The sequence below is a fragment of the Mastomys coucha genome, unplaced genomic scaffold, assembly GCF_008632895.1.
Source record: "Mastomys coucha isolate ucsf_1 unplaced genomic scaffold, UCSF_Mcou_1 pScaffold20, whole genome shotgun sequence".
Classification (NCBI taxonomy): domain Eukaryota; kingdom Metazoa; phylum Chordata; class Mammalia; order Rodentia; family Muridae; genus Mastomys; species Mastomys coucha.
In genome coordinates, this window is record NW_022196903.1 from 66,037,260 (window position 1) to 66,051,760 (window position 14,501).

Genomic DNA, 14,501 nt, shown 5'->3' on the forward strand with positions numbered 1-14,501 from the left:
CCCCCACCCCCGGCCAGTCACCAGACCCTGGACCTTGATCTCTCTCCCCAACCAGGCCAGGGCAGCTGATGATTGAGGCCGAAATATCTCAAGGTAGCTGGGCCTGCCCCCTCTTCCCCACCTACCTGTTGTCCTTACCCCCAAACTACCACCACCCTGGCTCCACTCCCTCATGACCGCCTGGATCCTCCTTCCTGTCAGCCTGTCAGCCTTCTCCATCACGGGCATATGGACTGTGTGAGTAAGAGGGATGTGGGTTGAGGGGGGCCTAATAGGAGCTTGATGGCACACACAGTCCCTTGTCCTGTTTGTAGGCTCCAGAATGGTACCCAGGGTCACTCTTTCTGTCTCCAAAGCTTGGCCCGATTCCTGGGCACACAGCCTCTTGGGACAAGCTGGCACCACTGCCGTCCAGCAGGACAGCTCTGACATACATTTGTAGACAGGGTAATATCCAGAGGCTCTCTAGTGGAGGCAATTGTCCAGGGTCTGCTAACAGCATCAATAACTACCTCCCTCCTCACCCCACCAAATGAATTCCCAACAAGGACATTGAGGCTGAATGAGGTCAAAAGTCAAAGAGCCAGGTGGTGGTGGCTGGGTCTGAAGAGCCATGAGGATAGGGTGACAGTTGTGCTCCCACAGGTATGCCATGGCCGTGATGAACCGCCACGTGTGCCCGGTGGAGAACTGGTATGGAGCACTCTGCAGATGGCCTCACTCTAAAGCTCCCTTCATCTCTGCCCCTCCTTGAGCTCACAAGCTGCATGGAGACCATAGGCTGTTCTCTGACATTGGTCTCCAGGCATGACATCCTGTCCATCCACCCACTTCCCACCATCCCTTCATCTTCTTTGCTTCTGCTTCAGGAAGGTCCTGAGGATGTCTGAAAGATTTCTCTTTGAGGCCTAAGGCTTTGGGCCAAAGTTCTAAGACGCTCCTTCCCCCAATCTACCCCCATGTCCCATCTGCCAGGTCCTACAATGAGTCCTGTTCTCCCGACCCTGCTGAACAAGGGGGCCCTAAGACCTGCTGCACCCTGGATGATGTTCCTCTCATCAGGTAAGTCCCTCCAGACTTCCAGAAATTCCATCAGGCAAAGAGCTGTCCTGGGATCTTAAGAAGAAACATCAGACTGAGCCAATTAATACTACTACCAAGCCAGGCTTAGTGGCAAAGCGCTATAATCCTAGCACTTGGAAAGCAGAAATAGGAAGATGAGTTCAAGGCCTGCCTGGGCATAGGGCATGTAGTTCAGATGGCAGAATGCCTGCCTATTGTGAACAAAGCCCAGTACCACATAAAACTAGATGTGATAGCACATACCTGCAATCCCAGCAAGAGAATCAGACATTCAAGATCATCCCCCAGCTAGTTTTTGGCCAGCCTGAGCAATGTAAGGCTGTTTCAAAGAAATAAATGCACTACTTGCTATTTCTAGAAGCTGGGCATCCTGCTGAGTTTTATATGCCAGTGGTGCCTTTTAACCCATCCTGCAGGTTAGGTTCTGTTCTTTTCAACACTTTTAGCTGAGGAAACAGGCCTGGAAACACTTATTCAGGTCACACAGCCAATGAAAGTATGTGGCGTTAAGCTCAGCACCTCTGAGTGCCCAGCACAAGTTCAGGAAAATCAGACCAGCTGCAGGCCTCAGCAAAGGAGTCTTAAATCTGCCAGCCACTCTAGGGCATGTCTTTATCTCTTGTGCATATGAACTCTAAATCAGAGGCTTGCCTGCTGTGGACCATGCACAGATAAAGCCCACTGGGAGGAGGAGCTGGGAGGGGTGTAGAGGGCCACTGATAGCCTCATTGTTCCTACCCCTCCCTCAGCAAGTGTGGCACATACCCCCCAGAGAGCTGCCTCTTCAGCCTCATTGGCAACATGGGTGCTTTTATGGGTGAGTGACACCATCACACTCCTACCCCTTATCTCCAGAAAAGCCCAGAAACCTTTACTCTGCAGTCTGCCCCATCACCAAGGGCTAAGGTAAGAGGAGCAACTTCTCTCCTGCTCATTGAAGGTGGTAGTTTGTGGGCAGAGACAACAGGTAGGTGGGAAGAGGGGGCAGGCCCAGCCAGCTACCTGGGTTTTTAGGCCCCAATCAGCTAGATGCTAGTTTTCGAACAGCTGTCCTGGGGAGAAGGCAGAGAACTGACCCCATCATTACCATCTTCTCCTAGTGGCCCTCATCTGCCTCCTTCGCTACGGGCAACTCCTGGAGCAGAGCCGGCACTCCTGGATCAACACCACTGCACTCATCACTGGTTGCACCAATGCTGCAGGCCTCGTGGTGGTTGGCAATTTCCAGGTGCCCCCTCCCCACCTCCCCTTAATAGGGTCTGGATGCCTGTAGGGGCAACACCTGGAAGCTGACCAAGGAAGGAAGGGAGGAGTGATGGATGGGGCAGGAGAGGTAGGGCTGCTTCATGAACTAGCCTCTGTCTGGGCCAGGTGGACCATGCCAAGTCTCTACACTACATCGGAACTGGTGTGGCCTTCCCTGCTGGGCTGCTCTTTGTGTGCCTGCACTGTGTTCTCTTCTACCATGGGGCCACCACCCCCCTGGACATGGCTATGGCCTACCTTCGAAGTGTGCTGGCTGTCATCGCCTTCATCACCCTGGTCCTTAGTATCCTTTTGGGACAGGGTAGCCAGGAACTCATCCCCTGGCTGAACTCTTCTCCTCCCCCAGGTTGGGGTAGTAGTGGAACCTTGAGTCCAGTGACCACTGTCCTAGCCTTCTGTGGCCCGGTCCTTCATCTCATCTACTTATTTGGGATGGCCATACAGGTGTTACGAGGTGCACACATCCTCTTGAGCCTTTCCTTAGCTCTGTTCCAGGTGGAGTCTTCTTTCTCCACGAGAGTTCTCAGCTACAGCATGGAGCTGCTCTGTGTGAATGGGTGTTCGTCCTCGATATCCTCATTTTCTACGGCACCTTCAGCTATGAGTTCGGGGCAATCTCCTCAGACACACTGGTGGCTGCACTACAGCCAGCCCCCGGCAGGGCCTGTAAGTCCTCTGGGAGCAGCAGCACCTCTACCCACCTCAACTGTGCTCCTGAGAGTATTGCCATGATCTGAGGTCTGGAGGTGGCTGGCCCAGCCTCCAAAAACACCTGCAACCTCTACCTTCTTTGCATTTATTTTGTACCAAAAACAAGTTTTAGAGAGTATTGTTGGGATCTAGGCTTCCTTACTCCTGGAGAAGTGGCCATCCAACATCCACCCGTGCCATAGAGGAGCAGGGCCTCCACAGCTGCCTCAGCTACTTGTCCTGTTTCCTCATACCAGAGTAGTATTTTGTGTTAAAGGTCACCTGTCGTCACTTGCCCAGCCAGCCCTTCAGGTGCCTTCTACTCCCAGTGCCAGAGCCAGACCACTGGGACCTTCTGCTGCAGGAATTGGGGGCTGGAGCAGCAGGGGCTCACAAGTCTGGATGATGGGAGGAGCATGCCTTAGCTTAAGGGAAGGCCCACCCAGCTGCACCTGGGTTCTTCACTCTGCCCCTCACTTCCTTTAGGGCAAATAACACAGCAGAACCACACAAGTATTTTAGTACTTTTTTATATCTATTAAAAGAATTCTAATTTGCATGTTTGCAGTCTGTTCCGGAGAATCAGGGAGGGTCTGATCCAGTAGGTAGGGATGGAAAAAAGCCCTTTCCTCCAGGAAAAACTCTTGAGGTTGCCAGAAACTAACAGATGCCATTCAAATACATCATAAGGGTGTGTACATACCAGTAATCTGAGCACTGGGAAGGTGGTATGGAGCCAGAAGGATCTCCTAAATTCAAGGCCAGCCTGGTCTATATAGTGGGTTCCAAGCCTGCTAAGGTCACATAATGAAACCCACTTTCAAAACTTCCACAAGAGCTTGTCCCCTTGAAGAGTCTATAAACAGCTAAAGAGCTGGCTTGGCTTTATAGTCTCACTTCTTTCCCTACTCAGTCTGGCTTGGACTTTGATTCCTTGATAAGGGGGCCTATAAGGGGTGGGATACAGAGAGCAACTTTTACAATGTTAAAAGTTTTCTCTGTGGAAATAAAGAACACCCCCAGGATTCCAATGTTAACTAAAGGTTCCAAGGTTAACTAGAGATTTCCGGTAGGGGGTGGTACAAGTTAATTTATCAGTTTTAAATAGCTACAAAGTGCCAGGCTCTGACACAGTTTGACTTCTAAAAGAACACTCAGACAAGCAAGCCCTGGTTGCTCCAGGGCCCCACCACCCAGTCTAGAGGCTGGCAGAGGGAAATGCAGCCTGGCACCTTCTGACCTTGGACACCTCTGACATCTTTCTGGCTAGCAGCAGGGTGGAGGATTCGGACAGAGCCCTTGCTTCAGCTGGTGAGCAGTGCAGCTGCAGGGTGGGTAAGAAACCTTTAATGACTCAAAGTGCAAAGGGAAGGTATCAACAGAGGCTGAACACTCTGCCCTGGCTGCTGCCTCATGTATACATGGCTCCATGGAGGTTCTCCAGGCGGTGCTGCTGCTGCTGCTTCCGAGCCTGGAAGAAAGACAACAGGCTAGGCAAGGCCAGGTCTGGATACTTGTGGATAGGACCATATGTAGAGCAGCTGTCATGGGGCCTCTTTTCAGGCTTCTAGCATCAACAATGCTAAGACCTTTGCCCCTTACCACATTGACTTGGGAGGGAGCCAAAGTGAGGGGTTCAGAGGCTTATCAAGCCTGCTGAGGAGTGGGGAGTGTGCAGCATGGACCAGGCTGTGCCCCCTCCACCAGCTCCTACCTTGTCTTTCTTGTGCTCTTCATAACTCTCGTCATCGGTGGGCAGCTCATGGCGGCACAAAGGGCAGGAATTTGTCTAGAAAAATCAAAAGCCAGACTCCAGCCCTTTCCTGCTCCTGACTCCTACCCCTGCTCTCTCCCTTGATTTTACCCCAGTCCATAACCAAAAAGAAGCAGCTTAGGAACTAGTGTTGGGGCAGGGAAGGGGAGGACTAAGTACCTTACTTAGCCAGGGCAGAATGCAGCTGGAATGGAAGAGATGGTGGCAGGGCAGCTCAATGACAGTCTCCTCCTCCTCAAATTCCAAAAGACACACGGGACACTTGAGATCTTGAAGAGGAAGTGCTGGTCAGGAGAGCTGTTAAGGCCCAACCCAACCTCCCACTCAGACACAGGCTTGGCCTAGAACACTAACAGGCCTGATTGTTGGTGGCTAGGGGGAGACGGCAGGTCTGGCTTATCTGCCCTAAACAGAAAAAAAAAAGAGCTGTGTCCTCACCAGCCTTGGAGCTACTGATGACTGTTCTGGGGAGGTTCTCCACCACAGCCTTGGCGGCTGGTGGGGGAAGGTGGTGCTCCCAATCTACCAAGCCCAGGTCCTCAAAGTCCATCCTATTAAAGAGTGATCTGAGGAAGAAGGTATAGGATCAGAACTAAGGAAGTCATCTATTTTTGGCCCCCATAATCCACTGGTCACTAACTGACCAAAAATACCTGTCCTGGCTAATAGTAATAATTACGAATAGTGTACAATAGCTGCTCAGTAGAGTGGGAGCAAGAGGCGGTGGCCCATGTATTTAATCACAACACTTGGGAGGCTGTGAGTTCGAGGCAAGCTTTTCCACATATTAAGTTCCAGGCCAGTTAGGATACATAGTGAGATTGTCTCAACGCAAAACACACATACACAAAAAATAACAATGACAAAACATAACACCAGCACAACTATCAGACAACCCTGGCTCGATTTTCCTTCCCTTTTTCTTTCTACCTCTCAAGTAGTCGGATTAAAAGTGTGCACTATCACTCCAGGCAACTTTCCCATTTTACAAGAAATAGCAGTCTCAAAAGAAGTCGTTCAGGAATGATCCGGTAAAGCCAAAGTTGATTCCAGGACGGCAGTGAGTCTCTGTGCTTGCTTATTACTAGCAAAACACTACCCAATTTACACACTTGGGCACAGACCGTGTCCGCCCCCATGACAATCTTTTCCGGTGCCTCCCTCTGCTACTCACACCCTTTCCACCTCGGTCTTTCCCACGATCCCTGGCGGGCCCTACTCATTAATGACCTAAATTAACGACTCCGACTCGACTAATCCCGTCGTCCTGACTAACATTCCACATTATTCACCCACCCCACCTCCCAGGTTACCCGCCCTCTCGGCCAAACCCCAGCCCAGAAACCTGCTGCCCGGGGCCCAGCTCCAAGCCCCGCGGACTCTTCTCGCGAGTTCCAGCAACATATTGTTGCGGGCCTCACGCTCAGGGTTTAACGGCTCGCAGTCGTGCTCATCAAAATAAGACGCCATGGCTCCTGGGCTGCCGGGCTTGTTCTGACACAGCTTTAGGTTGCCGCTGGAGAGCGGAATCCCGCGCTGGCCAATAAGCGATCGAGTTTCAGGAAGAGAGCCAATCAGAGTGCTCCTGGGGTGGGCATAGTGGCTCGCACACAGAGGCGGAAGTACCGATTCAGCCGCCTCTCGTTGGTTGGATGAGTCAGGTGATCAAAGGCTAAGGCCAATGAGGTTGGAGAAAGAGGAAATTCCGGGGACTTTCGGGAGCCTCGCTCGGAGGGCTCTCGCAGCGTTCTAGAAGTGCCAGTACGAGCCGGAAGTGTCTCTAGTGTGTCTTCTTGGCTGAGTTTACCCTCATCCTCCACCTAGTCCCTGAGAGGAAAACTCCCACGTATTTATTCTGTTTTAGGCATAAAGATAAAGGATAGAGAGGATGGAGAGGTGATTCAGCGGACCCAAGTTTTAGTCCCAGCACGGACTGAACGCCGCCCGACACTATTTCCAGAGGGTCGGATGCTCTCTGCTGGCACCAAGCAAATAAGTGACATACAGACAAACATGCAGCAAAACACCCGCTCACATTATAAATAATAAAGTAGTCGATGCTGCATGTCTTTTAAGTCTAGCACTCAGGAGGCAGAGCCAGGTGTTTTTCTGTGAGTGGGAGGCTAGCCAAGGGTAGAAAGTGAGACCCTGCAGAGGCAGGCGGATTCAGGTTCGAGGTCAGCCTGGTCTAGAGTGAGTTCCAGGACAGCCAGGGCTATACAGAGAAACCCTGTGTCAAAAAACAAAAAATAAATAAATAAATAAATAAATAAATACAAGAAAAGAAGGAAAATAAGACAAAACCATGCATGACTAGGAGTTCAAGTTGGGCAGTTTACTCCAACTCCAACTAATAATGCCTCTTTGCCCCTCCTCCCCAGTACCTACATTCAACTGACAAAACACACAGGGTTATAAAGTAAAATAAATCGTTTTTGAAAAGGGGGGAGTGACCGCCAGAGGATTGCAAACTCAAGACCAGCGTGGGCTACATAGTAAGATCCTGTCTTTAAAAGAATAAAAGGAGAGACATATACAGAAAAAAAATTCCATATCTGATTGTTGTAATTGTCTGGTACTGTAGTGAGGCACCTCAGAGGGGCGTAACTACAGAGCCTTGGAGTTCATGCTAAGCATCTGTTCTACCACTGAGTTGAGCCCCCATTATTTCTACCTCCTTAGATACTTAAGACCTGGTTCTCAGAAGTAACTTACCCAAAGTGAGTGTTGCTGACCCACTTAGCAGGGCTAAGTACTATCCTCCCATCTTTCTCAGAAGAGGAAGATGATAATAAACCTAGGGAAGGTAACAAATTCTTAGAGCTGGCAAGGTGGATACACCCATAGTCTCAGAATTTAAGAGGCCACTTGGGCTTTTAGGGAGACACTGCTGCTACCAAAAAATAATAATAATAAGAGTATTAAGCCCTGAATGTTGGTTATCTTTTTGTCAACTTGACATAAACTAGGGTCATCTGGGAAGAAGGACCCTCAACTGAGAAAATGCCTTCATGACATTGGCTTGTAGAGTAGTTGTTTTCTTGATTAATGACTGATATGGAAGGGCCCAGCTCACTGTGCAGGCCCTACACCACAGGGCAGGTCCTGGGGTGTATAATAAAGCAGGTTGAAAGAGCCAGCCAGCAGTGTTCTTCTATAGCCTCTGCTGCAGCTCCTGCCTCATGTTCCTGCCATGATTTTCCACCCTGACTTCATGGTGGAGTATAATTTTAAGATGAAATAAACCCTCTCCTCCACAAGTTGCTTTTGGTCATACCAAACAGAAAGACAAGTACCAGGACTGGGACATTCTGTGACAGACATGAACATATTCTTAGGAAGACTGGGAAGGATGTGGAAAGGAGCTGGGAAAGTTGTTCAAGTGCTTAGGTTTTGCTGTCTTCAGATACACCAGAAGAGGGTATCAGATCCCATTACGGGTATGTGAGCTACCATGTAGCTGCTAGGAATTGAACTCAGGACCTCTGGAAGAGCAGTCAGTGCTCTTAACTGCTGAGCCATCTCTCTAACCCAAGTGTTTAGGTCTCAATGAACTGTTTTGGGAACTTGGAAGATAATACTGAGAGCACTGCAGATGATGGAGGCCTGGCTTTTTTTTGGGGGGGGGGAGGTGTTTTTTGAGACAGGGTTTCTCTGTGTAGCCCTGGCTGTCCTGGAACTCACTCTGTAGACCAGGCTGGCCTCAAATTCAGAAATCCGCCTGCCTCTGCCTCCCAAGTGCTGGGATTAAAGGCTTGCGCCACCACCGCCCGGCTGAGGCCTGGCTTAGTGAAGGTTTAGAGGGAAGCTTGTGAGTCTCTTAAAGAGTCTATTAGGGCTGTTTATAGGATATATTTTAATTAAGAATCTGTGGCTCTGGGCATCTGGGGCTAAAGAATCAGCCATGATTGCCAAAAGGCCAGTACTATTAAAAAGTGAAACCTAAGCTCTACTAGGATAATCCATGCTAGTTAGCTAGTTAGAGTTAAATGATTTTTTCAAAATAAACAGGGATTAAGAAGATGGGAGCTGGAGAAATGGCTCAGTGGTTAAGAGCACTGACTCTTCTTCCTGAGATCCTAACCATCTGTAACAGGATCCGATGCCCTCTTCTGGTGTGTCTGAAGACAGCTACAGTGTACTGATATACATAAAATAAATAGTCTTTAGAAGAAGAGACAAGCATCATTGAGGTGAAATCTGGGAGCATTTCCTCAGAGTGAGCACACAGAAGCTATGTCCCCAAGAGAGGGCCAAGGCTGCATCTCATGGTAGCAGCCAAACTTGGGAATGTGGAAGGGTGGTACTGGTTCTGAAGACTGAAGGGGTCACAGAGCTTGGCTTGAGGCTTGGTTCCACGTGGCAAGGTCAGAGTCCCTGAAGGGAGGCCGAGAGGTTGTTGGTGAAGATTGTATGTCGAGATCCCATAGTATTGGAGATGCCAGGGCTGTAGGATGGCTGCCCAGGGCAGCAGCAGCTGTGCATTGGAGTCTGTCTGAGCCTGGGAGATGAGCTATGTGGGCTGTGGATTGCAGGACCCGAGCTTCACAGGCCCTTTGGAACCCAGGTGATTGTGGGTAGGTCCCAGACATCAAGCACTGGACTTTAGATAGTGTTGAATGTGGGTTCTGATTGGATTGTCACTATGTCCTGGCTCTTCCCTCTAAGTATGAACTTGTAAACTGAGTAAGAAAGTATGTATGTAACTTATTTTGATTTGGCAGGTGCCCACAGTGAAAAAAATTTTGGATTTTTGTTTTTTCGAGACAGGGTTTCTCTGTGTAGCCCTGGCTGTCCTGGAACTCACTCTGTAGACCAGGCTGGCCTCGAACTCAGAAATCCACCTGCCTCTGCCTCCCAAGTGCTGGGATTAAAGGCATGTGCCACCACTGCCTGGCCCTTTCATGTCTTTCTTAGCCCAATGAATGATTGTTTTTGTTTTTTAAGCGATGCTTTTCCACTTTGTGTGTGTGTGTGTGTGTGTGTGTGTGTGCGCACACACACACCACAACACTCATGTGGAGATCAGGGGACAACTTTGGGAATCAGTTCCCTCCTCCCACCATGTGAGTTTCAGGAATCAAACTCAGCTCATCAGGTTTGATGTCCTAGTTAGGTTTCTCTTGATGAGGTACACACTCTGGCCAAGGCAATTTGATGGAGGGAAGGGCTGATTTTCTCTTATAACTTCCAGATCACAGTTCATCACTGAAGGAAGTCAGAGCAGGAGCTGGTAGAAGGGAACTGAAGCAGAGAGCATACAAGAAAGCTACTTACTGGCTTGCTTCCCATAGCTTACTCAGCTTGGTTCTTTTATATAACCTGCGACCACCTGTCCAGGGTGGCAACATCTACGGTGGGCTGGGGCTCTTCCACATCAATGATTAGTCTAGACAATGCTACACAGATTGCCTGCAGGGTGATCTGATTGAGACATCGTCTCAATCCAAGTGCCCTCTTCCTAGAAGACTCTAGCTTGTGTCAAATTGACAGCACACACATTCAGAGCCCTAACCAGTAATAGTCAACAAGCACCTTTACCTGCCAAACCATCGTGCCAGCCCCACATGAGTGATCCTTCCTATGGCATTAAAGGCACTGGCTTTGTTGTCCTGTGTAACTTAGAACATTGGAATGCCTTGATTCTTTCCTAAAGGGAAACCTTTATGACTCTGTTTATAGCACCATGGAAGCATTAAAGGCTTTTGGGTGTAATGTGGTGTTATGTAACACTCAACTAAAAATAACACACGGACTAAAAAATTATGAAGGAAAAAAAATTATGAAGGAAGGAATGTCAAGTGTTTGTCTCATGTATGTATATATATTCATGTCCATGTATGTGTGTGCATCTATGTGTGGATGCCAGAGATCCACCTCAGTTGTTGTTCACACAGTAGTTGTCTGTTGTTTCTCTTCTGTTCTCTACCCCACCCTTTTCTTTTTTTTTTTTCTTGAGACAATTTCTTACTATGTAGCTGAGGCTAGCCTCAAACTCAGAGAAATTCACCTGCCTCTGCCTCCAAAGTTCTGGGATTCAAGGCATGTACCAGCACCGTCCCACCCCCAAGTCCACAGTCTTTATTTCCAGCTAACTTTTTTTTTTTTGAGACATCTCTTACTGGACTAGAGCTCACCTAGGCTAGTGGCTAGTGACCCCCCCAGGAATCTGCCTCCCTCTACCTTCCACCATGTAAAAAGTCCACCATATTGGTTTTGTTTGTTTGTGTGTGTGTTTTTTAGAAAGAGTCACTGTACAGATCAGGATACCCTCAATCTAACAGAGATCTGCCTGTCCCTATTTTGCCAGTGCTTGAATCAAAAGTTAAAGCTACCACATTGTACCACACACCTGACTTTTGCTTTGTTTTTGTTTGTTTGTTTGTTTGTTTTGTTTTGTTTTGAGACAGGGTTTCTCTGTATAGCCCCCACACCTGACTTTTAAAGATGTTTTCTGGGGAGTAACTCTGGCCCTTGTGCTTGCAAGGCAAACATTTTTTGGTATCATCTCTCTGGCATGTTTCTTGTTGTTCTTAAATGCTTTATTTTATAAAGTGTAGTGTAGTGTGTGTGTGTGTGTGTGTGTGTGTGTGTGTGTGTGTGTGCGCGCGCACGCACGCACGCAAAAGTAAGTGCAGGTGCCCACAGAGGATGATCTCCCTGAAGCTGGACTTACTGATGGTTATGAAGTACCTGACTTGAGAGATGAGAACTGAATTTGGATCCTCTGAAGAGCAGTATGCCTTTTTTTAACTTTATGTTTGTTTGTTTGTTAAACTTATTTATTTTATGCCTGTTGGTATTTTACCTGCATGTGTGTCTGTGTAAGGGTGTCAGATCCTTTGGAACTAGAGTTAAAGACAGCTGTAAGCTGCCATGTGGGTGCTGGGAACTGAACCTGGGTCCCCTAGAAGAACAGCCAATGCTCGTAATCTCTGGGCCAGCTCTCCAATCATTTTTTTTTCTTTTGAGACAGGGTCTCTCATATAACCCAGACTAGCTTCAAACTAACTGTAGCCACGGATGAACTTGAACTTGTAATCCTTCTGTCTCTACTTCCTGAGTGCTGAGACTACAGATGTATGCACCACCATCAAACCCAGGACTTTGTTCATATAGGGCAGGCATTTCTGTCAACTGAGTTATACTCCCAGCAAGCCCTTTCCTTTTTATCCTTCTACCTGGAGTCCCATCGGTCCTCTGAGAACGCTCAAGATATTAAAAGATGATGGATTTCATTTTCATGGGAATGGGTGCAAAAGTCTGGTTTTTGGGCTACTCTGCCCTTGGCCCACATTCCATAAAGGTCTGTCTGTGTAGGACAGGATCAAGTCTGAAAAGGAGAGGAAGGGGCTGTCTCCTGGAATATAGTTCTTTGAGTGAGGTGATAGGTTTTCTTTTCTTTTCTTTTCTTTTTTTAAAGATTACATTAATTTAGTGTGCGGGGATATATAGTATGTTTGTGCTGTAGAGTGTCTGTGGTATGTATGTGTATATGGTATCTGTGTCTCTGTGTATGGGGGTGCATATATGTATGCCTATGTCTGGTGTCTGTAGGGTGTATATGATACATTTCTGTGTCTGTGGTGTGTGGTGTGTGTGTGTGTGTGTGTGTGTGTGAGAGAGAGAGAGAGAGAGAGAGAGAGAGAGAGAGAGAGAGCATTTTTAACCAAAGAGCAGCTTTTACTGGGCTCCAGTGGTGTGGCCTAATAGGGCCAGTGCAGCCAGTGCAGCAGGCTGCTCTCAAGGGCCAGTCCATGGCATGATAGGAGATGCAGAGGTGCACATATCCAGGATGTCCTTCAGCAGTCACTCAGATGTCCTAGTTGGAGGCAAACACCAAGATTCTCTGGAGACCTGAACAAGCCAGTGCATCCATTCAGCCTCTCCTTCAGGCTGGGCTGGGTCAGTTCCCAGTTCCTAAGGCAGTGCCTGCATCCTAGGCCTATGGTTTACTAGTGTCCCCACCACTTGGAAGAAAGATGACCAGCAGCACAATCAGGATGATGAGCAGGCCCCCAGCCACTGCTAGCCCCAAGTAGACCCGGCACCGGATATTCTCCCAGCGCTTCTGCTGGGCTAAAGTCTTGGTTGTCTTGCTGAAGGCAGAACTCTGCAGATACCCAGAGATGGGGAGGGTGTAGGGGGAGGAGAGAGATGGAGAGAGAGGGAGAGATAGAGAGTTAATGGTTCCCACAGGGCCTTAAAGCCAGCTTTCCATTCCCATGTATTCCCATGCTAGCATGAACTACTTCTTGCACCCTCTGCATCCTGTCGGCTGCCTCTCTGCTCACTGTGCCTGTGACCCTTCCAGCCTGGCTCTTGATCTCAGTCACTGCTATAACATTTGACTCTCCTTCCTGCTACCTCACACCCACTTAGCAATACCAGGCCATGACCACCAGGGATGCACACATCTCCAAAGGCTTATTTATTTCTTTTTGTTTGTTTTTCTTTGTAAGACAGGGTCTTACATATCTCAGGCTTGGACTTACTGTGTACCTGAGAATGAGCTTCTGATCCTCGGATCTGTCTCCTGAGTGCTGGGATCATAGGTGTACCACTAGTTATGCCACGGTGGGGTGTGAGCCCCGGGCTGTGCATGCTAGCTAAGCACTCTACCAGCTGAGCTACAGCCCCAACCCAAAGGTACCTGTGAAACCTACTTGTAGGAAACCAGAAGTCCCACACTGATAAGCAAGCAAGCCTAGGGCCCCACCTAGGGCCTCACCTCCCTAGCAAACCCTAAGAGCTCCCTCTAGGGGTCAACCTTCTGCTGTCCCTCCCCCTATTCCCATCGGCCACACACACCATGTCCAGGAGCTGGTCTGAGCGCTGCTCCAACTCTGCCAGCTTGCCATCACGCTCCAGGACCCTTTTGAAATTGTTGAGCATGATTTCTGTCACTTCGTCCGCCTGCTGCTGGCATTGCTTCAGTTCTTTCCCTGCCTGAGCACCAAGCCCAAGGTCAAGACTGGGAGAGTTCCCCACCCAGCCTTCCTCTGGCACAAAAGACCTAAAAAAAAAACCTACAATGTCTGCGTATGGTGGATGAGTAATAGCATCCTTTGTGTGTAAAGGCATGAGATATTCGGGTTAAAGGGCTGCCTTCTGAGCATTTTACCTCCAGGTTCCTACCCTTTTCCATCCACCCTGGATTTCACCATCTCAGCTTCTTCCATGTTACCCCAAACTGGGAGTTTCCCTTCCAGGTCCCCACCCCCCAACCTTCCCTCAAAACAGACACTCTGCTCACCTGCTCCAAGATGGCATCTACACCATGTTCACCTTTCCTACTGACCCTAAGTAGCGAAGACCAGGGAGCCAGGCAGGAAAACGATCTGCTCCACAGAACTAGGAAGGTCATTGGAAACCAGATCTCTACAAGCCCTCACAAACTCAGCAGCTTTCCCTCTTTGGACCTCTGACCAGTAAGGCCACTTCTGCTTCTGAGCTAACCTACTTTCAACCTCAGTGACCACCTTCTAGTTCCTCTCCTCCTGGGAACCTCAGATTCTCTGGCGTTTGGCCTCCAGCCAAGGCTTCACTGGGATCCAGTCTTTAATAGGACCCAAGTGACAGACTGGCTTCTGCGCCTGGGCAGCACAGCTTCCCCTGACCAAGAAACCCAGTTTGCTTTGAAGGGCTGGGAGGAGTTGAATACAAGTTTCAATTGGGGGGGGGGGGG

The 14,501-nt window shown here is 49.0% G+C and overlaps 3 protein-coding genes across 7 annotated transcripts in view; 1 reads left to right on the forward strand and 2 right to left on the reverse strand.

Annotated features, from left to right (window-relative positions):
• The window catches only part of Tmem150a (transmembrane protein 150A), a 4,473-nt gene extending 875 nt beyond the window's left edge, over positions 1-3,598 (forward strand). Inside the window, exons 2-8 of the mRNA XM_031382170.1 lie at positions 56-237; positions 646-693; positions 976-1,062; positions 1,833-1,900; positions 2,184-2,311; positions 2,455-2,632; positions 2,845-3,598. Of these exons, the coding sequence (XP_031238030.1) occupies positions 173-237; positions 646-693; positions 976-1,062; positions 1,833-1,900; positions 2,184-2,311; positions 2,455-2,632; positions 2,845-3,086 (816 nt within the window). The 5' untranslated portion in view covers positions 56-172 and the 3' untranslated portion in view covers positions 3,087-3,598. The remainder of the gene's footprint in view (positions 1-55; positions 238-645; positions 694-975; positions 1,063-1,832; positions 1,901-2,183; positions 2,312-2,454; positions 2,633-2,844) is intronic.
• Rnf181 (ring finger protein 181) lies at positions 3,554-10,469 on the reverse strand. 5 transcript variants are annotated; one of them, XM_031382172.1, is made up of 6 exons: positions 10,355-10,439; positions 6,440-6,640; positions 5,252-5,379; positions 4,973-5,082; positions 4,754-4,828; positions 4,365-4,510 (listed from the first exon to the last, which is right to left on the reverse strand). In XM_031382172.1, exons 3-6 carry the CDS (start codon positions 5,361-5,363, stop codon positions 4,451-4,453), a joined length of 357 nt encoding a protein of 118 aa, XP_031238032.1. In that variant the 5' UTR covers positions 5,364-5,379; positions 6,440-6,640; positions 10,355-10,439; the 3' UTR covers positions 4,365-4,450. The 5 variants fall into 5 exon arrangements, with proteins under 5 accessions (XP_031238036.1, XP_031238032.1, XP_031238033.1 ...); XM_031382176.1 differs by lacking the exons at positions 6,440-6,640; positions 10,355-10,439 and adding an exon at positions 6,159-6,362 and having other exon boundaries at positions 3,554-4,492; positions 4,744-4,828; XM_031382173.1 differs by lacking the exon at positions 6,440-6,640 and having other exon boundaries at positions 10,355-10,469.
• The window catches only part of Vamp5 (vesicle associated membrane protein 5), a 15,964-nt gene continuing 7,940 nt past the window's right edge, over positions 6,478-14,501 (reverse strand). The window contains exons 2-4 of the mRNA XM_031382177.1: positions 13,625-13,762; positions 10,355-12,926; positions 6,478-6,640 (exon numbers count right to left, since the gene is read on the reverse strand). Of these exons, the coding sequence (XP_031238037.1) occupies positions 12,759-12,926; positions 13,625-13,762 (306 nt within the window). The 3' untranslated portion in view covers positions 6,478-6,640; positions 10,355-12,758. The remainder of the gene's footprint in view (positions 6,641-10,354; positions 12,927-13,624; positions 13,763-14,501) is intronic.